Source organism: Leptopilina heterotoma, unplaced genomic scaffold (assembly GCF_015476425.1).
Source record: "Leptopilina heterotoma isolate Lh14 unplaced genomic scaffold, ASM1547642v1 Lhet_14, whole genome shotgun sequence".
Taxonomy (NCBI): domain Eukaryota; kingdom Metazoa; phylum Arthropoda; class Insecta; order Hymenoptera; family Figitidae; genus Leptopilina; species Leptopilina heterotoma.
The window spans coordinates 530,669-553,589 of record NW_025110859.1 but is presented as its reverse complement, the minus strand read 5'-3'; the positions used below and the strand labels follow the sequence as shown (position 1 = coordinate 553,589).

Genomic DNA, 22,921 nt, shown 5'->3' with positions numbered 1-22,921 from the left:
AATATTTATATTATTATTTTTATAATGAACAATATAGTAGATTTTTTTGGTAAAGTTTGAATATGGCAAAGTTGAGAGGGGTACTTCCACTTTTTGTACGCCCCTTATTTTATCGATAATGCGACAATTATATCAAGTGTATTTGCAAAAAAAATTATAATTAGTTCTTGAATACTGGAAGACACTTGCATAATGATTTTTATCTTTTCGGTGTTTCTATATGAAAATTAGTAATAATTATTCATTATATGTATACAGTGTATAGAAAAATGTATAATATGTATTTGTTTCTAATTTTATTGTACAATTTTTTTTGTCCTTACTAAACACAAGTAGAATAAAATTTGATTTACCAAAACTACTTATAAAATTTCTGTCACACCACCGGCTTTGGCTATTGCTTCTTTCAATTGTTCAGCTTCATCTTTTGATACATCACTTTTTACAACAACTGGAACACTTTCAACGAACTTCTTTGCCTGTAATTAATTAAACTCGGTATTAGTAAGCTGATAAAACTAAATTTTGCGATTAAACTAGAAAAAGATTGCAAAATATTTTTCCATTTATGATATTACCTGAACGAGATTTGTTCCAGGAAGAAGATTTTTAATTTCCTTGATAAGTGCAACTTTTTTACTGTCCTCAAAGCTAGTTAGTTTAACCGTAAATGAAGTTTGTACGGATTTTGGAGCTTCGGCTTCCTCATCATCTTTCTACAGGAAAATGAATCGCGTGAATAAAATATTAAATATTCTAAAAATATTATTATATTAGTAATAAATTAGTAATAATTGCTACTTATTCCTACCTGTGATGCCATTTGAAAACCTCCCATTGGCATAACTGGTGCATCAGGAAGATTTAATCGTTTTTTTAAGACGTCACTCAATTCTGCAACTTCAATTAAATTTAATGCGGAAATGTCATTGGCAATTTTGTCGATTTTAGCACTAACTGGTTTGTCAACTCCTTCGGGTACTGGAATTGTCATTTTTTCCGCAACGGCAGCAGAAGCTTCTGCTTGGCAAAGAGCAATGCTAAAAAGCAGAAAGAAAACAAATTCCTAATTTATAAACAAGAAGATAATTTACAAATAGGTATCATTCAATTCAAATATAGAAAGAAAAACAACAAAAATGTTCAAATTTTTTAGGAGAATAATAAAATAAATAATTAATCTAATTCTGAATTAAAGGACAATGGACTAAAATTCATTTATAATTTGTAAATCTTAAACATTAACTTATTTATAAATACCTTCTTACTTAACTATTAGTTTTTAAGGTTTTTAAAAATAAGAAAAATTCTTGATAGTAAAGAATACAATTGAGGTTATGTTTCTTTATAAAAGTTGTAAATTAAGGTGATAACAATTAAGACAACTTTGTGCTTACCATTTGTGAAATTGCCGCAATTGATGCATATTCTTTTGTAATACTACACGAATGGAATTCATTTTTTATTGTTAAATTTTGCAATTTATAAATAACAAAGCCAACCACACCGCTTATTTGTTTCAGAAAGGTAGCCGAAGATGGCGTTTAACTTGAAGTCAGTGCGCACGCGCGTCTTCCTGGCGCTAAAATTTAAATTCAACAATAAGAAAAACAATATTTGAAAAAATAATTTAACCATATAAAGTACGTACTAAATTTTTCAAAAAACACACTTGTCATATTGGGTAAAACATTATTATAATATTAGATTATAATTCAAATAACGTTAATAAGTAAAAAAAACTTTTAAATATTAAGGGGAGGGACCGGTGTGAAATTTTAACTTATCTAAATTTTTGTTTTTTATGGGTGGTTAATGTTTTTTCTAACAAATTTTGGTATTTTAAATTATAATATACTTTGAAAAATTAAAGAAAATTTAATTAGGTAGTTAACATTTTTTTAAATTTTCAAAATTTTCAAAAAATAAAAATTTGAATTGCTCTTGTAATTTTTATTAATTTTCATTGCCGATTTTTTTATAACTTAAAAGATTTTGATTTTCTCAAAAAATAAAATTTTTAAAATGGCCGAAACTTTTTTTTTCATTTTTAACTATACATTTAGAATAAATTCAGATCCTAAATAATGCCAGTAAAAAAATTGGCCCCTTTTAACAACGTAATTATCGAAGGGTTGAAATTTCACTGTTCCTTCCCTTTAAAATTATTGTTTCAATTACTTGTTAGGCAGTTAACCAAAAATAATCTACAAATATTTAACGAAATGAAAATATTATTTTATTAATAAATTTAAATAATTACACATACTATATGATTTCGATTCGATATTTAATTCATTATGTAACCATAACAATTATCAAATAAAAATAACAATATACAGGAAAATGTACACTTTTCATCTCTATACAAATTTGACGTATTGCACGCTGAATCTATATCAGTTTTATTTACTTTGTTTTTTCTTAAACTGTTCCGACAGAAGACGATTGACACGACGATTCGATTTTAAATTAAACAAACAGGACATCGTTTTTTATATCTTTTTTGCGTTTTGTGAAAATTCTTCACAACAAAATACTGTTCTGGTTACACACACACTTGCCGTTAAAAAGCTCAAGGGACGAATGTTGCTGCGCACAATTCTACAAAAAGCCTGAATTGACCACTAAATTTTTGTATTAATCAATTAAAACAGTCGAACCTCGTTAAATGGGAAACGATAGAAACACTAGTCTATTGTTAATATTTATGGGAAATAGTTTAGGAATAAATCATGCTCGCTTAACGAGGTTTGACTGTGTTCGTTACCACTAGTAGAAGATTTGTCAGTCTTCGTAAGATTTATTTAATTAATGATTATTTAAAATTTCCAATTATTCAATAATTAAAAAGAGAATCTGGAATATTATACAATTATTGTACTGTATACAGTCGTACCTTGAAGTGTGATTAAAAGATTCTTTATTATCTCCCTTAAAAGGAGTTCGACTGTAAAAATGAACTCATGTGGCAGAAAATTCGATTTTGGCCCACGACTATATAAATACCTTATGCAAAATTAAGAATACAGCTACAGTCAAAACTAATTAAGTGAAAGCTTGATAATGCAACAATAATTACTAATATTTACCAGTGTTCAATTTTTTCCTTATGTTAGAAAATTAAAATTTATATTTAAATATTTCTTACTGAATTATTTCAAGAAACTAAATTTCACTTAACAAGGTTCGACTGTAAGAATAAATGACTCTTGGACGGGTCATTTCTCGAAATCTTTTTTTCTTGTTTTGCGTATAATTTTTACTGTCCGTCATGTTTTTTATGTTTGTCGGAAAAACAATCAACTTATTTTTTAAAAAGGCGCAAACATACGATAAATCTTATCTACAAAATCTTAAGCAAATTTACGTTCACTAATTAATAAGGCAATTTCGATGTTTGACAGTTTTTCATTGAAAAGATTTTTCTATTCTCCATGACGGATCGGCTGCTAGGACTAGTTTCAAAAAACAATGTATGTAATTTATGTTCATTATTAGATATTGTGTTATTTACAAGTAAACTTCTGTCAAAAGAAATGGTGATTTCGATTAATTATAGAACTCAATATTATCGAGTACTAAGTCTTTTACATATAATATTTATATATATATATAATATAATATTTCTTTCATACGAAATCGGAAATCTTGAAACAGATTTGCGCTTATTTAATGTCAAAAAAATAGAGTCGCTATTCATACACTTAATACACGTAAAGTTAAAAAAATATATGTATACGATTATCAAATGTACAAATACTTAAAAAAATCATTAATGAACGTTTAATATTAAAAGGGTCTATTTTACTTCTCATTATTTTAACTTCTAAAATAATTTTCCTCCTTTTTTGATTTTATTTCCTAAAAAAGTACTGTATAAATTCAGTGGTAGATTATGTTTAAAATATTAAACAATCACTGAGACATTAGACCCTTTTGTAAATAATCGAGAAACGAAATTAATTAATTTTTTCCATATATAAATATTACAAAGGAAGACACACACACACGTAGATAGATATAAAAAATATGTCTATTAACGCGATAATTGACCAGAAACGATGGAAGCGACTCTATTTTTTCAAAAATAGATGAGAAATTTTCTTTAAAAAAAAAAATAGGAACAGTTCAACACATTTCGAATAATATACAAATAGTGTGTGAAAGTAGGCGACATTTGATGTGTTTTCTGGTTTATAGATAAACCAAATCAATACTTACAGAAAAAAAAATCCTAAACTAGTGTCATGTTTTGACCAATCGGGTCATACTTACAAAACTGTACGCGAAGTACAGTTGAACCGATTATTATTCTTTTAAATATATCTATAGATTAACAAATTTAACTAGCCTTATCTACAAGTTTGTTCAAATAAATACAAGAATAATAAAATCTACACGCGTTTTTTTAAATTTCTTTTTCTTCGTCTTTTTTTCATACGGGCTCTTTCTTTCTTTTTTTCTCCTACGTCTTTTGGCTCAGTTCTTTTTCGGAAATTGACTAACGAAATATTAAAAGAAAATAGAAACTATTGTAAATATTGATGGCCAAAATCAATTTTTAAAGATATTTTTTTCATTTCCCTTCACTAATTTCTAATTTCGATATATTGAGATTTTTAAATTCAATACTAGAATAATCTACCATCATTACTGAATTCTAGTTTCTCAAGTAACTTTCACTTTTGAAATGAGAATAATAGAAATTATTCTTCGATTCGATTTATTCACTAATCGGATTAGTCATTTTCCTTTTCTTTTTTTTTCTTTTTTTTTTTCTTTACGATTACGTGAGGCACGAATGTAAATACTAGACTGGTAAAAAGTTCATAAGGAAAATTTTCTTTCCTTTCAAGTGTTGATTCACACAATGAGTACTACACCATGTTTGTAAAACAAAAACTCCCATCAAATATCGTGGTTGTTCATCAACAATATTGATTTCCTTGATCGAAGTTCAAGCTCCTCTTCTTGTTTTTCTTTTTTTTTTCTTGACTACTTTTGGTCAAAGCCTCAAGAGGATTACGTTGAACCCAAGGGGAACGAGAACAGTCTTTGAATTCATCAAACCGAAATTTAATTCGGCTTTTATACACTGCGGTTTTTAACTCTTTGAACTCTGAGTCTTTTGGGCCTTCTTCTTTCTCGCGGCCAACATATCGTAGAATGGATTGTGAGATATGCTTTGCCTGGAAAATAAAAAGTTTAATTACTTATCTATTTATTTTGTTAAAGTAAATTAAATTAAAGTAAATTTTTAAAAATTTATATTGTATTTTTAAGCTTAAGAAATAATTTTTTTATTCAATTTGGAAAAGAAATCTTACCGAACACATTTGATCCACTCTTCTTTTTCCTCGTCAGTCGCAGCAGACATTCTATAAACAGTATGTTTCCCTAGAAAGAAAAATTATTATTTTAAAACCTTGAAAATAATGTCGAATAAAAACTAAATAAAAATTTACGGAAATCGAGAATTGAACTAATTTTTGCTTTTTTGAAAATGACAAAGTGGTATGTACCCTTAATATAATTTTTTAGAAGCTAGTTTTTAATATTTTTCATTTTTAAATTTACACTTGCAGATTTTACATTCAAATTTTTGAGAATTCATTCAAAATTTCATTTTCAAAAATTGTGATAATAATGCTCGAAAAAATTAATTATTTTCAATTAAATTTTACAAAAATTGAATTATTCAAAATCTTTTTAATTGTAGGGGAGACTGGGGCGAAAGGTTAAACTGTGAAAACAGTTAAAATTCATTATCTTTCGAACGGAAATAGTTAGAGGATTGCAATTTTAAATATAGAAGGGTGTTATCACTCTTAATAAATGTCCGGAGTTATGTGACATTCTGTTCATTTTTGTGGTGTCCATATTTAAAGTTTGTTTTCACCCTACTTTTGAAAATTTTTTCGTAAAAGAAAATATCAACTTTTAAGTATATTTTTTGAATTTATTCTCATCGGGATTTTTTTACTTCATTATTTGGGTCCCCTGAAGAGATACCTAAAGGTATTTGCTAAATATCTTTAGTCAGACTTTTTATATTTGTTGTTGAAGCCAAAAATGCACCCTGGGGCGAAATGTTAAATGTATTTTTACATGTTGTTAAAAATGTTTTTTGATTGATATATGAATATTTGCTTCTAAGCGGATTATATTGCTTAAAAAAAATCATTTATGCAAAATTTAACCTTTCGCTCCAGTCTCCCCTATATTTCGAAAATGTAATTAGAGAAGTTATTCAAAAATAATTTTTGAAAGATTTGTCTATATGTAGTTAGTTTTCACTAAATTTATTTATTTATTTCCACTATTCTATAAAAATCGAAATAATGTTCAATTTATACTATAAATGTTGCATTTTCTTGCAATATTTGGAAGAAAAGTCGAAAGAGTTTCAATTTTTGAAAATGGTCGAAAAAAGACAAAAGAGTCAAAAGAGTCATAATATTCAAGGCCTGGAACAAAAAATTGACTTCCCTGACCTGTGGCAACCACACTTTCGTCCATATTCGTCCAAAACAAAATAACTCGACTTTAAAAAAGTTGATAATAAAGGAAAATAAAAAAAGTTTCTAGAACAATCGGTCGAGAAGCAATTAACATCCTTTCAATGCAAATCTGTCACCTTTTCCATCCTCAGAAAATAAAAAAAAGAAAAGAAAAGAATTTCCCTCCGCTCGCGCAAAGAATACTTAATGCGCGCGCGCGATTGGCATCAGATTGTTGAAAACAGTTGGAGTGTGATGTGAATGCATTGGAATGATCTCATTGTTATTATTATCGTAATTATCGTTACCCAGTTATGTGTTTATTATAACAACGTACCTTCAACGACCTTTCCTTCACTGTCTGTCTTACACGCCTTGATGAACTCGGAGCCAGCGGCGTAGAGTTCAAAGCAATGAGGCTTGTGTCGATCCTGTACTTCTCTGACCTGAATGTTCTCCAGCGGAATAATACCACGTGGTTCTTTGTCGGTCGTGTACTCGAAATAGTAAAGACAATTGTCGTTGAGAATGAACCAACGTCGTTTCCAACTCTTGTAACGTCCGCCTGAAACAATTAAACGTTTTTCTTTAGTCTTTAGGAAAAAAAGACAATTCAAGTAACGAGAAACAAGAGAAACAGCAAAAAAACAAAAAAAAGAAAGAAAGATAAAACGTATTTACCTGCTGTCTCCGTTTATAGGGCAGCAGAAGGGGGCAAAAGTGACAAAATTTCCTTTTTTAATTTCTTCTTTTCAGTTTACAAAAAAAAATTAGTAAACATTGCTTTTTAACATTCAACAGATGAAGTTTTGATAATGACACTCTCTCTCTCTCTCTCTCTCTCTCTCTCTCTCTCTCTCTCTCTCTCTCTCTCAATTTTTCAAAGTTTATCAAAATTGAGAAAAAAACGAATCAACTTTTCATTCTTTTTTGTCTCAATTTTGATAGAAAAACTGTGCTCAAAATACAGTGACGTAACAAAGTTTTAGTCTCTAAAAAATTCGAAATAATTTTTATCATTTTTTTAATTTAATTTTTTAGAGAATATTTTCAAATTACAAACCTCAGTTTTACATAATAGATTGTGTGACGCGAGATACAATGAGTGAAAGGAGTACATATTATAGTTAAATTTGCAACTCTTAGTCCTCATGTTCGAAAGATTGCAAAGATTGCAAAGATTCTTTTTTCTTTTCTAATTAATAATAATTATTAAATATTGTTAAAATGGAACAATTACGCCACTGTTTTCCCAGAGTTCTCGTCCTTCCTCTACCGCAAATAACGTTCGTCTTGTAATGAACTGACGTGCAAAGTGAAAGACGAAAGCAATAAGCGTATTCGCAAGATGGATAATGACGAAATTACCTTGTTTCCAGAGCCAGCCCTCCTTGTCCGGATTGAAAAACGTGTGCATCAGATCGTTACCGTCGTCCTCCGGTATTTTGAAAGGTTCCGTTTTTATGCTCTCGTATAAACTCTATTCAACAAAGGAAAATTACGTTTTAATCAAAAATCTTCTCCACATTTATAAATAAATTAATTAAAAGTGTAAAGAAATAGCTAAATAAATAAGTATCTAAATAAGTAACTAAATAAGGAAATAAATAATAAATTTACCTACACTCTAAAAATTGTGTCAAACGCTTTCAATTTTTCACTGACATTTGCCAATTTTTTCTCCCCCATAATTACCGTATTATTAAAATGTAAATTTTTTAATGAGACTATAAAATATAAATTCTATGCACTATAGTGCTTACATAAATCTGTCATTAAAACCAGTGATTGAGAGAGTGACGAAAATTATCTCTTTTAACACCCTACTTTAGATTAATCAGACCTATAAAAAGCTTCGAGAATATTTACAATGCATTTATTCACTAAAATAATAATTATTCCATAAAATGAATGAAATAAAAAAAATTATTTCGCAAAATTAAATTAATGAATTTGTTTAAATTTTAATTAATCATTTTCATAAAAATTAATTTTTAGATTAAAATTTTTTATTTTTTTGGTTCTTTGTTTTCTTTTAGAATATAACTTTTCTTTTTCAATGCTTTCAATTTTAAAATTAATGTATTGAAAATCATTAAATTCTTGAAAAGTATTTATTAAAATTTTTTTTTAATAATTGAATTCCTTTGAAAGGTTTTATCAAAATTTTTGAAATTGAAATTGAATTCTTTCGAGAAATTTTATTAACATTGTCTTGAAAGTAATTGAATTCCCGCAAGGAATTTTATTAGGTATTTATAAAAATAATCGAATTCTTCCAAAGAATGTTATTCAAATGTTTAAAAATAATTTTATTCTTATTGCCAAGAATATTATTAAAATTTTCGAAAATAATTGAATTATTTTGAAAAATTTATTTAATTTTTTTTTAAATGTAGTTATTTAAAAATAATTTTAATTGGAAATTTGAAAAATAATTGAAATTCACAAAGAATTTTATACAAATTTTTGGGAATAATTAAATGTTCAAAAAAATTTTATTGTACAATATCTTTTAAAAATAATTGAACCCTTTTCAAAATTTTTATTAAAATTGTTTTGAAAATAATTAAATGTTTCGAAGAATTTTATCAAAATTTCAGGAAATAATTGCAAATTATTATTTTAATTATTAATTATATAAAAAAAAACCAAATCTTTTCGTGAAATTTTATTAAAATTGTTTTGAAAATCATTGAATTCATCCAAAGAATTTTATTATCTATAGAGAATAATTATTCTCAATAAATAATACAATTCTTTTGAATTTTTCTTGCGAACAAAAAACTGATTAAATAAATTGAAGTTTTATTTTACAAAGTAACATTGAAATATTAAATTAAAATTCAAGTTTCTCTTCATCATTTTTTTCTGTTTAAAATTGCACTCATCTCGTTCACTTTTATTAACTTTAAATTACTTAACAAGAAACTAAAAATTATGTAAGACATTTATTTCTTCCAGCGACTGTCATCTTAATAGTGAATTAAGGCGAAAAGTTCCTTTAAATAATTCATGAAATTGTTCTTTTTTTCTTCAAATAATAATTACTAATAATTCTCTAGGAATCGAGAGAAGAGATGAATTTATTTGAAAATTTTCAAAACAATTTTCTTTATTCCACCAATAATAAATCGTGCGCAAAAGAGAATAAAATATATTGTCTGCTGTTATTACAAAACTGAACAAGTTCTTGTGATAAAATGATTTATTTCAATCATAATCACTAGATCACAAACCTTATTGTCCCCTCTTCTTGCATTTCATAATTATTTTGACACGTCATTCTTGTTTCTTTTATAGCGATATAGTTGTACACGTCGTTGAGCTTTTATGCTTCATATACGTTTGTAAATCACGTGCTCAAGATTTGCAAAATCAATAATTTACAATATACATTTGTGTATTGCATTTTGACTCACTATTGATTCAATAAAATCTTTTTTTCAATTTCGATTGTAATCATTTATCTCGTTAATCATATTAGCAAGGCATTGAAAATTACCATTTATTTTTCTATTTTTTTATTGTATGGCAAAATTATAGAGATTTTTTTTTTCAAACTCCAAGCTTCACAAAGCATTTAATGTTTGTTCTAAAAATAGTTTCTTAAACGTCATTTTATTATTTGTACTTGAAGAATGAAAATGACTTAATTATTTTTTTTGTCTCTTACGTATATATAAATTAAAAAGTTGCCAGACGTGTAGAAAATAAGGAACTGATTTGCAATTTGTGACTCACTCGGGTCACAAGGATTAGAATGAAAGACAAAAGAAAACAAGTAGAATAGAAAAACAGTAGTCAATTTGAGATAGAAAATTTAGTGTTTCAAAAATTTGTTGTACAGTGAAAAATATTCTCCACTCTTAGATATTGATCAAAAAGCAACTTTTTGATTCGTTTTTTGTCTCAATATATATATATTTCCAATTTGATAAATTTTTTACTTCAAAATAAAATTCTCGAATTAATTAATTTTTCTATTTTTTATCGAATTAGTAATTATATCCAAATTATTTTTTGTTATTAATGATTGATATTATCATAATTAGTAATCTATCAAAAATTAAAGCAAAAATTATCTCTACTATTATTTCGTTGAGAAAAAAATATTGACACAAAATCTGACTAAATGTTAAAAATATTTACAATTCAAATGCTAAAATTTTTAGAGCCTAACAAAGATAATGAGTCATTGTTAAAAAACTTTAAGAGTTTAAACACAATATATTATTTTTCGTATTCAAATTTATACATTTGTTTTTATGTTCTATCTAAGTTTGTGTATCTTCGAGATTTACTATGCAAAAAAAATGTCTTAACAGTTCCATTTCTTAAAATTTATTGCATTTAAATTTTACAAAATATGCTCTCACAAAAAAAGAGGAGAAACATTTGCCATTAAGTAATGGATAATAAAAAAGTGTCGTCTAGTGCAAAACAACAAGGAAGTGTGAATGAAACCGACCAACATAAAAATGTAGAAAAATAAATATTGGAAAAGTGCCAAATTCTTTTTTAAATATAGCTGCATCTGAAAATTCTGACAAATTTTACAAGCTTCAATATAAAGATATTTAAAAGGTCGTATCTCAAATTTAAGCCGACAGAAAAAAATGGTAAAAATTAAAAAAATCGAACTCTAAAGAATCTTGATCAACTCACCACAAGAAGTTCCCGTGGCAGATCACCACCATTATTAATCCCTCGATTCATCGAAATAAATTGCTCTACACTTGGTTTGTCTTTGACACTTGGATTGTGTAACGAGGTATTTAACATAATTATTGCAAAACTGAGAACGTAGCATGTATCGGTATTGGTGAAAATATTTGTATTTAGCTGGCAATAACGTTGAGCGAAGCATTCCATCATTCTGTCGATTTTTTGTGCCTCGCCAGGCAATCGGAATGACCATAAAAATTGTCTCAATGCTTGAACCAATATTAAATCCGTGAAATCGTGAAGTTCAACGAAAGCTCTTAGTACCCTTTCATTGAAATCGTGCCTCTCGCCAAGATAATCGCCAATTGCCGTCTTATTGAGTCCCTCGCCCTTGTAGAGAAACTGTGCAACATCCTCGGGTGTTGCTGTCAATAGATTATGTTCAATCAGGTACTCGATTCCCTTCTTCGGATCCATATTGAATTTTTTACGTCCGATTGACATTTGCTTTGCTTTATTCGATGGCTTCGACTCGTCCGTCGCCAATCCACCTCCTTCCATCGCCTCCATCTCGGCCACAACTTCGCCCAACTCATCTTTCAGTTGCTGAAAAACAAAAATGAAATAAGTCGTCTGATATATGAGAAATTTTCATGTAAAAAAAATTGTTTTGTTTTTTTCACACCAGGAAATTGTTTTTTTATCTTTTCTTTAAATTCAAGTTTTTCATTATAATTACTCGTTTATTTTTTAAAATAATTATTTATTGCTTTTATTTATACTACTCTACTTTGTTGTTCATTCTAATACGTATAAAATATAAATTATATTAATTTATGCAACTAGAAAAGCAAGAAAATGGGAAAGGTGTGAAAGTAATTAGTTTTATAACCGCTGGAATCGAATTTGTTTTGTTAAATCGATTAGTACCGTGAGAATTAAATTTAACCAGATCTGTTTCCATTCGTGATCAGTACAATTAATTTGGTCTTATTAGGAGATTGAGGAAGTTTTCGTGTATATCACTTTAATTAAAGTAAAATGGAACTCTAATTAAAGTTTAGATTATTATATACCTATAATTTCTAAAATACTTAATTTCTTTATACATTATAATAAATAATAATTGCATATATTATTAATAAATATTATATTATATATATTTACAGGGTTGCCACAGGTCAGGAAAAAGGCAGGGATTTTTATTAAAAGTTCCGGAAAAATTAAATTTTTTAAATTCATAAGAAAATTCTGAATCTTGGTGTCTTTTTTGTTTTTCAAAAAGGTTTTAATTTGAAATTTTATAAAATTTTGAAGAAGTTACAAATGCTTGCAGAAATTCAATTATTACATCAAAACTTTTCCTCAATTCAATGATTTTCAATATCTACTAGGTATTATTTTAATAAAATTTTCCAAAAGAATTCAATTATTTTAAAAAACTTTTAATAAAATTCTACACAAATATTTAATTATTTACAAATTTTTAAAAATTTTAAAAAGTCTAGCCTAGCGTTTTATAACTTACATTAATAATCGTTCTTAAGGCTCTTTTTGTACAATTATTAATAAGTACTTTTGTACGAAAGGGTTTATTTGAAATCCGTTTATGTTCAAATAAATAAATAAAATAATAAATAAATTTCTTCGCAATAATTCCATTATTTTAATAAATCATAAAATTTTTAAAAGATGAGATTCAATTATTTTCATTAACAATAATATTTTTTTTAGGAATTCAATTATTTTTATAAATAATAAAACTCATCGCAGAATTTCAATATTGTTTAAAAATTTGTTGATAAAATTTATTACGAGAATTAAATTATTACCAATATTCAATTTGAATCGAATTACTCGAAAGAATTTAATTATTTTCATAAATTACAAAATTCTTTGCAGGAATTCAATTATTTGGGCAAATACATATTAATAAAATTCCTTGCAAGAATTCAATTATTTTTATAAATTATAAAATTCTTCTAAAGTATTTAATTATTTTCAAAAATATTAATAAAATTTTTTATAATAATTCAATTATATTTTTAATATAATTAAAGGAAATAAATGTATCATTCGGTAATCAATATTAAAGGTGAAAGAAGTTAACAATTTTTCCGAATCAATCTCACAAATAAATCTCTTGAATAAGCTCATGAGTTTCGTATGTATCGACAGCACAGCTCCCCTAATACAGAAACCTGCTTAATCTGAAAAATATTTTTCGAAATTAATTAATAATTTTGAAATTATCAAAAAACTCAGAAAAAAACGGTAGCATGGTGGGATACGAACCCACGACCTTTTTATTGCCGGTAGACTGCTCATGAGGTAGAAACTTCTGAGCTTATTCAAGAGATTTATTTGCGAGATTGATTCGGAAAAATTTTTAACTTCTTTCACCTTTAATATTTTTAATATAGTTTTAATTGGTGAATTGAATTACTTCCATTACTTCAAAAATGTTCAAAAAACGTGTTTCTTTCTTTTTAATTAGCAAATTTTACTAATACATAGTCATTTCTACTAATTTATTAGTAAGAATTTGCTTTTTAATTCGTAAATTTTACTAATAAATTAGTGAAAATTTCTATTTATTAGTAAAATTTACAAATTCATAAGGTAAAAAATTCCTCGAAAAATGTAATTATTTTTAAAAATTTTATTAAAATTCGTCAAAAGAATTCAATTATTTAAATTTAGGTTTAAATATTATTCTTATTTTTGTATTAAAATAATTGAATTCTCGTAGAATTTTTTAATAAAAATTGATTTAAAAATTAATTTTAGTTAAAATTTTAGATAATAATTGAATATTTTGAAGGCATGAATTTTTAGGAGTAACTGAATTTTTATTGATTTATTTATTTATATAAAAAATAACGGAACATGCCCTTTCGTAATTTTGAATTCGTTTCAAATTAAAATCTTCGAAAATCTGAATTTTTTAGACATTTAACTAACAATTCTGTAGAACTAATTTTTTTTGGAAAAGATTAATTGAATTTCTTTTTAAATTATTTCAAGTTTTTATTATCTACATAATATATATTTAATTGAAGAATTTCCAAATAATCGAATTTTCGTAAAATTGAATTGTGAACAAATGAATTTGAAAATTCTCAAAGAATTGTTTCAAAAATTATTAAAAATAATTGATTTAAGGAAGAATTTTAAATAAAAATTCTAGAAAATAGTAATTGAATTGAAATGATGAAAATAATTTTGAAGAAATTACAGTAACAATATTTTTATAATTTAAAATAAAGATTTTATCGTCATTTTTAATTATTATATAAAACATGAAGAAATGGATCACTCCGAGTCGAAGACTCGAAGTTATCCATTTCTTCATGTTTTGTATTAATATTCTTTCAAGATATTGAATTTCAACCTTTCAAACCTTTGGGCGGGCAACGGGGTCCATTGGACCCCGCTTTCTGTTTGTTAAATTTAAAATTCAATGATATTTTTATACTTTAATGCATTAAAATTCAAAATATAATAAAAAGCAAACCAAATATATAAAGTTCTACGTTTTTTTAATTCACAGAAGCATCTAAATTTTACAGGGTCCAATGAACCCCGCTTGCCCGCTAACGTAATTTTTTCAGCTTACCCGCTCAAGGGTTAAAGAAATTCGTAAATAAATGCGTCGAACATTTTTTTGAGTAAGTACCTATCTAATAATTTTTAGAGTGAATCAAAATATTTTTTAGGGTCAGGGAAAAAGTCTAAATTTTCTCTGGAAATCAGGGAAAAAGAAAATTAAATTTTTGTGGCAACCCTGTTTTAGGAGTGCCACAGAAACATAGTATTTTGTTTTTCCCTTATTGTCACTGATTTCCAGACAGAATTTTGACTTTTCCGAATCCTAATGAAAAAGAAATTTAAAAGTAGTTCATAACACAGCCACACAAAAAAAAAAAGTTCTGATCTGGGGGTCTTTTGACATAACCTCAAAAAACCAATATGGCGGACACATTTTTGAAAAGTTTATCGGATTCGCTTGAAATTCGTTACTCGGGGGTTTTTGGGGTCGCTGATTACGAATTTAAAGTCTGATTTCAAAAATTCAAAATGGCGGATCCACTATGGCGGACACGTTTTTGAAAAATTCATCGGATTCGCTTGAAATTCGTTACTCTGGGGTTTTTGGGGTCGCTGATTACGAATCTGATGTCGGTTTTTCAAAATTCAAAATGGCGGATCCAATATGTCTGTGTCAGCCATATTGGATCCGCCATTTTGAATTTTTGAAATCTGACTTCAAATTCGTAATCAGCGACCCCAAAAACCCCAGAGTAACGAATTTCAAGCGAATCCGATGAATTTTTCAAAAACGTGTCCGCCATAGTGGATCCGCCATTTTGAATTTTTGAAATCAGACTTCAAATTCGTAATCAGCGACCCCAAAAACCCCCGAGTAACGAATTTCAAGCGAATCCAATGAACTTTTCAAAAATGTGTCCGCCATATTGGATCCGCCATTTTGAATTTTTGAAATCAGACTTCAAATTCGTAATCAGCGACCCCAAAAACCCCCGAGTAACGAATTTCAAGCGAATCCAATGAACTTTTCAAAAATGTGTCCGCCATATTGGTTTTTTGAGGTTATGTCAAAATCCTGATCTGATGAGGTTAAATGGACCTCGGATTCGGATTCAGCGACCCAAAAAACATAAAGTCTACATAGTGAGACCCCCAGATCAGAACTTTTTTTTTTTGTGTGGCTGTGTAATTAAATAAAAAGATAATTTTTAGAGGTAAAAATTTGGTTTAAAACTTTAAGAGTTCCTACTTATTTTATAAATAAAGTTAGTTACTGTGGAGAACTTGCTTCGATTATTTTTGAAATTTAATTATATTGGAAGAATGCAACTGAATTTTTTTCAGTTTTTTATTGAATTCTTTTTTAAATTAATTAAAAATAAATTATAAAAAATTGATGTAGATGAAGTTTACAATATTTATGATGCAACGAATGGAAAGAATATTTTTTGTTGTTTACAAATTTTTTTTTAAATGTTAATGAACAAGTATTGTTAAAAAATAGTTTTCAGGCAAAAAATTGAATAGAAAAACATTTTTTCTTTTAAATCTTTGTTTATAAGCACTGTAAACTACGTTAACGTGAAACTTGTCCTAGAATTTAATGATTATAAATAAATTTATTAGAAAAAATTAACGTATTGTTGAAAATTCATTGTGATTAAAAATTTTTTAATGTGAAAAAAATTCAAGAAGAATTTAAGTTTTTCAGGTATTTCAAAAATGTTTTTGGATACCAAAAATAATAATATATATCTGTATAATAATAATAATAATAATTACTATTAGTTGGAAACCATTAAAACAAAATTTCGTCACAATATTAGAAAATGTATTCAAGAAAATTAATAGAATTTCAATTGGAACATTTGGAGCAATAAAAAATCGAATCTGGGGGGAAAAATCAATTGTCATTAAGCCTTTCAGGTAATTTTTTTTGAAAGGAAGTTTAGTTTATTTTCGTCCGGATATAGTTATAACATGGGACAACGACATGAAGAGATTCTTTGATCCCCCGGAAGTCTTCAGGACTCGCAACACGTGTTATTACAAAACGTGTTTGGAGAATATTTATAGTTCCCCCATCAATGACAATCGCGACTTTTCGTTTTTTCTACACTTCTTCAGTAAAGAAAAAAGTGAAAAAGTATTTTTGAGAAAGCAATTTATATACTATTTTTGAGAGAGAAAAAAAAACTTTTGCCATACACATAACTTCCCTCCTGTTTTCTAATTGAATTTAATCACCTTATATCACGTCTCGTTTAATTAAATCAAGCTTCTAAATTCCACATATTTTATTATAATAATAAGGAATAAAAAATTGCATTTATTTCGAAAAACTGCAAACAACTATATAAAATAGAAACGTACACATTATATTGAAATAAAGATAAAAAAAATATTGATTGAGCTACATTCAGGTGAGGCATAAAGTATAAATAAAATGTTTCATAAAATCTTATTATCATGGTATATGAATGTATTTGAAGATAAAACCGACTGAGACGCGAAGCCCTTGAAGAACGTGATTATGGAGCTTCTTTTATTTTCCATCACCTGTATACGTTATAAGACATCTCGCCAAAGACAAGAAAAAGAAAAGATAGAATCCATAGAAATTCCGCTTCTCTTTTTCTAACAAAATAATAATGCATAATGTAAATAAATAAAATATCTATACTAGTAAATTATTTCTGAATCTAAATTAGTGAAAAGTTGTCAAATAATATAAGTTTAAGTGCGAAATAAACAACATTTCAAGATCGATTGGAACAATTATAATAAAAGTGAAAGAAAGCAAAACAAAAAAAAAAGGTTAAACGATCGCTATAAAATTTCAAGTGGAGTGTAACATATCTAATTATAATAATTATTGTCACGTTGAAACGTGACCCTGTAGATATACACTAGATAAATAAAAAAAAAAAAATACTCTAAGGTCTCCACTATTCTCAGTTAGGGACAATATTCTGGAAACATGCAGACTGCAATTCGCGTTATCGATCGGCGAACCCTTTTTGCAAACCATGACCATCAGGAGAGAGAGAGAGAGAGAGAGAGAGAGAGAGAGAGAGAGAGAGAGAGAGAGAAAGAGAGGTTTTGCACGCAAGCATAACATATTTATAATCAAGAGAGATAGTTCGTAGATTTGTGGAATGCAGATATCCATCGCAGTAACTATATAGAGTTAGGAAAAAAAGAGAGCGAGAGGGAGAAAGGATAATTTTATGAATATACACGACGATTGTGTACCAAGAAATAAATGTGTGCGAGGGTTGAAGAAAAACTCGGGAGGAAAGGCACCCTCAAGCCTTATACTCTATAATTATTATATTTAACGCAGAAAATGAGGGATAAGAGGGAGAGAGTTTAGGGCTTTATTCTCCAGAGGGGAAACTTTCAAAATTGCCAATGCAATGGTTCAAATAATTTTCAAGCGAAATGAAAAGTTTATCAATATAAAATGAGGCCTGAGGGAAAAATTAACAAATTAAAAGAACTTTAAATAAGTATTTATATATTAATAATCATTATTACAATAAGAATAATATTATGTAGGGTAAACCAGACAGTAGTCGGCCACTTAAGAAAATCTTTTTTATCCCACATGCACAAAAACGGCGCTTTCTGATAGCAGCCGACAGGGAGGAAAGTCATTCATTTCTTCGACCGTATGAAAATGGCGGCCGTGTTCTCCCAAGGGCAAGAAAATTAGCTGTTCACATGCATTTTTCTTGCCCAAGGGAGAAATCGGCCGCCATTTTCATACAAATCGAACAAGTGAATGACTTTTACTCCCTGTCGTCTGCTATCTGAAATCGCCGCTTTTGTGCATTAGGAATAAAAAATATCGTAAGTAACACGAGAATAAAGGCAGCCAATTTCTTTACGATGATTTTTGTGACACTCGTTCCGGTCTCGGGGCGCCTACGGCGCCCTCGACCTCCACTCGTGTCACAAAAATCACCGTAAAGAAATGGCTGCCTTTCTCCTCTTGTTGCTTAATATACTATTTAATGAATACTGTTTAAAAATTACAATTAAAATTTATTTAAAATTTCTTCCATGTGTGATTGATCCTAATGATCCTACAATACTAGTATACCAATCATTTTTACAAAAAAAATTTCTTATTCGTTAAAAAAATTCACAAAAAAAGTAAGAATCCGACAGTAGTCGGCCACCTAAAGCAATCTTTTTAATTAACACTGTTTTAAAAGTGCAATTCATATTTTTTTCGAATTCTTTTATGTGATTTTGTTCCTTACGATCACACAAAACTATTTTATTAAATCAATCATGTTTAAAAAAATTAGTAAATAAACAAGTAAGAATCCAACAGTATAATCGGCCACCTAAACCGATTGTATAATCGGACACTTAAAAAAGCTTTCAAAAACCGTACAAAAATTTTTTTTTCAATTAAAAAAGCTTATATTTGTTTACAGCGCTCGGATCGTCTTTTAGACTCAAAAAAAGTCGCTTTAGTCGCATGAATTTACAACAAAAGTCACGAAAAGTCGCATAAAATTTCCAAAAAAGTAAAAAAAAAGTCGCATGAAATCTTAGAAAAAAACGACAAAAAGAAAACACAAAATTGTAAAAAAATCACATTTCTTGACAACAGATACATTAATATCAAACAATCCGGAATAAAACTTTAAAAAATTTAATAAAATTCATAGCAAAATTTTAATTAGGTATTTTTAACATTTTTTTAAAATTCTCTTTAAAATGTCAATTATTTTTATAAATAATAAAATTCTTCTCCGAAATTCAACTATTTAAAAAAAATTTTAATAAAATTCTTCTCTGAAATTCAATTATTTTCAAAAGTAATAAAATTCTTCGCAGAAATTCAATTATATTCAAAAATTTTTTTTAATTTTTCGTCAAAATTTTATAAATAATAAAATACAACATAAAAATTTAATTATTTTCAAAAGTTCTGAATGAAATTCTTTGCAAAATTCAATTATCTTCAAAAGTACGAAAATTCTTTAAAGAAATTCAATTATGTTTATAAATATCAAAATTCTTCTGCAAAATTCAATTACTTTTAAAAAAAAATCTGTTAAAAATTGCAATTATCTTTGTGAGTAATAAAATTCTTCTCTAAAATTCAATTATTTGCAAAAATTTTAATAAACTTCTTTTGTCAAAATTTAAATTATCTTTATAAATAATAAAATTCATTCTAGAAATTCAATTATTTTTAATTTTTTTTTAAATTTCTCGTCAAAATTTTAATTATCTTCATAAATAATAAAACTTTTTTTTAAATTCTCCTCAAAATTTCAATTATCTTTGTAAATATCATAATTCTTCTGCAAAATTCAATTACTTACTAATGTTTTATAAATTTTTTCCGAATAATTCAATTATTTTCATAAAAAATAAATAAAATTTTTTTTTATAAAGTCTTATAATATAAAATAATTAATTTAACACTCGATCCTCTTTAATTATTATAAAACATGAAGACATCGATTGCTCCGAGTCGAAGACTCGGAGTGATCGATTTCTTTATGTTTTATAACAATTTTTTATAAGTTGTTTAATTTCAAAAAGGTTTGAATTTGAATCTTTTGAAAAATTTTAATTCCTATGGAAAAATAATAATTAAATATTTATTTAAAAAAGAAGTTATTGATGTTTTCGAAAAATTTGAAAGAAATTTGTAAATAAATGTAACAGAACATTTTTTTGACTCAAACTTTTTCCTTTAAATTAAAAAAAAAAATTTTAATTTCAGTCGCATTTTACTAAAAAAAAATTTGAAAAAGTCGATTAGTCGCATTTTTTCACAAAAAAGTCAAAAAAAGTCACATTTCCTTAGAAAAGTCGAAAAAAGTCGCACAATCCGAGCCCTGTGTTTATGATAACCTTAGAAATGATTAGCAACAAACAAAATATTTTTATCTCATACGGTTTTATAGCTATTCAAAATTGAAAAGTGGCCGACTACTGTCTGGTTACCCTAATTGATTTCAAAAAATTTAATAAAATTCTATGCAAGAGTTAAAATTATAAAAGTTACAAAAATTCTAACATTTATGTGACAAAAATATTATCTTTTAAAATTAAAAGAAATTCAATTAGGTATTAACTCAAAATTTTGTAAAATAAAATAATTTCTAAATTTTTTATTTTGCATAATTTTAAAATTCGAAATATTAAAAAAAAATTATCGAGGAAATTAGGAAACTAAAATAAACTAATTTTAAATTGCGAACAGATATCCGGAATACAACGATTATTAATATAGAATATTTATTTATTTGCATTTATTATGGCAATAATAAATTTAAAACTAAAAATATTTTTCTAAAAATAATATTGGTAGTAAAGAATCAATGATTATCAGTGAGAGAAAATAAAATTAATTAAAAGGATATAAATTTATGATTTTATGAAAGTTGTGCATAGATATACGAACCAATTAGATTTAATAGTAATTTTCCAACAGCCATCATCGATTAAAAAGAATCATTCAATAAAATTCTTAATATGATGCGTATTGCAACTCATATGATATAATTTTTACGTTTTGTATAATTAGTCTTTTTAAAATACGTAAATTTACCATAATGCATATGTTTAATAATAAAATTCTATTTTCAAAACTTATTAAACGTTCGTATATCAATGAAAAAGTTAAATACATCTCTTGAGTAAAAGTTATTAAATTATTTTATTGTTTTCAAATATTATTATTATTATTATTATTATTTTATTTTAAAATTATTATTATTTAAAAAAATAAAATTGAAAAAAAATTTTTATTATTAATATAATAAAAGTTTACTAATTCTTTATTACTAAAAAGAGATACACAAAAAATTATTTTCGAATACATGAAAATAATAATTATTTTTATTTTTAAAGAAAAAAACTAAAAATATCAAATAATTTGATTTGAAATATTACTTTCTTTTTTTAATTTTAATCTTTGTCTGACTTTTACCGAAAACGGTTCGCGATTAAAAAAAAAAGATTTTGTGCACGGAAAAAAATTTAACGAAGAGAACGGTCAATACTGTGAATTTATTTTATATTCACAATCAGATTTGATTTAATTATTAAAAATCTAAAAATCTTCTTTTGTGAATACAATTCAACAGAATAAAAATTATAGTATAATAATAAAAAAGCGACATATTCAATGTTTTATTAATTTACCGACTGACAACGAGTGATAAAATCATTTATAAAAATTATATAATAATTTCAATTTATGATCCACAAGGTTTTAATGTTCAAAGAAACGAAATATTTTTTATTAAAAATAATTTAATAAATTACTTATTGCAATAATTAAATGTACAGGGTTGACACAAAAAATTAATTTTCTTTTTTCCTGACTTTCCCCTGATTTCCAGACAAAATTTAGACTTTTCCCCTGACCCTATAAAAAATATTTTGATTCACTCTAAAAATTATTAGATACTCAAAAAAAATTTTCTATTCCATTTATTTACGAATTTCTTTATGTAAAATCGAAAACATCAATATCTTAACTTTTTTATTAAGGGGGGAAACCTAAGTAACTCACAAAAAATAGGGGTATTTTTAGGAATTTTTTTTGGCTCAATGAAAGGGTGAATTAAAAATCTGTAAAGTACGTTTTATTGAATACAATAGGAATCGCACTGCACATAAATTAGAACAGAAGTATGGAAAGAATTTAGAACGATATTTATTTTTTTCGGTTAGGATGTTGAGAGAGTTTATCTAGCGGAAGTTTCGATACGTGCGGACATGCTTGATAAAAAAGTGAACACTCGCTGTCTGTGTGTGTGAGTGTTAAACGACAGAAACTACACTGAAAAAAATTTGGACGATTTGAAAGTATAGTACTCTTTTAAAAAGTGTACGATTTTAATACCACTCTGGTCTGTTTTAATACCTAAACTTCGTGCCTACAGCTACACTGAACTCCTGCATTTTACATTAATATTCTTTCGCTTTTCATATTTTAAAAATATCGAAATACTAATCGAACTCAATTAATTTAAATGTAAAATTAACATTCGCCTTCGCATGGAAATTTAATTTTGTTTAAGATTGCAAATCAAATGTATGTAAGACATTGCTTTTTGGAGTACACTCGACTCTCGGATCTTTTGCACTTATGGGACCAAATCCTCTCATATCTTTTACCAAAACAAATGCCATGGTAACGCAAAACAAAA

The 22,921-nt window shown here is 26.5% G+C and overlaps 2 protein-coding genes across 4 annotated transcripts in view; both read right to left on the bottom strand.

The window, feature by feature from the left end:
• Positions 1-253: 253 nt before the first annotated feature.
• LOC122497924 (39S ribosomal protein L12, mitochondrial) lies at positions 254-1,540 on the bottom strand. Its single transcript, XM_043605349.1, has 4 exons — positions 1,398-1,540; positions 812-1,040; positions 579-716; positions 254-479 (listed from the first exon to the last, which is right to left on the bottom strand). Exons 1-4 carry the CDS (start codon positions 1,457-1,459, stop codon positions 363-365), a joined length of 546 nt encoding a protein of 181 aa, XP_043461284.1. The 5' UTR covers positions 1,460-1,540; the 3' UTR covers positions 254-362.
• A 676-nt stretch (positions 1,541-2,216) lies between these two features.
• The window catches only part of LOC122497919 (cytohesin-1), a 96,583-nt gene continuing 75,878 nt past the window's right edge, over positions 2,217-22,921 (bottom strand). For all 3 annotated transcript variants that reach the window (XM_043605344.1, XM_043605345.1, XM_043605343.1), the window contains 5 exons: positions 11,172-11,777; positions 7,872-7,983; positions 6,841-7,068; positions 5,331-5,400; positions 2,217-5,192 (listed from right to left, as the gene is read on the bottom strand). In XM_043605344.1, the coding sequence (XP_043461279.1) occupies positions 5,108-5,192; positions 5,331-5,400; positions 6,841-7,068; positions 7,872-7,983; positions 11,172-11,777 (1,101 nt within the window). In that variant the 3' untranslated portion in view covers positions 2,217-5,107. The remainder of the gene's footprint in view (positions 5,193-5,330; positions 5,401-6,840; positions 7,069-7,871; positions 7,984-11,171; positions 11,778-22,921) is intronic.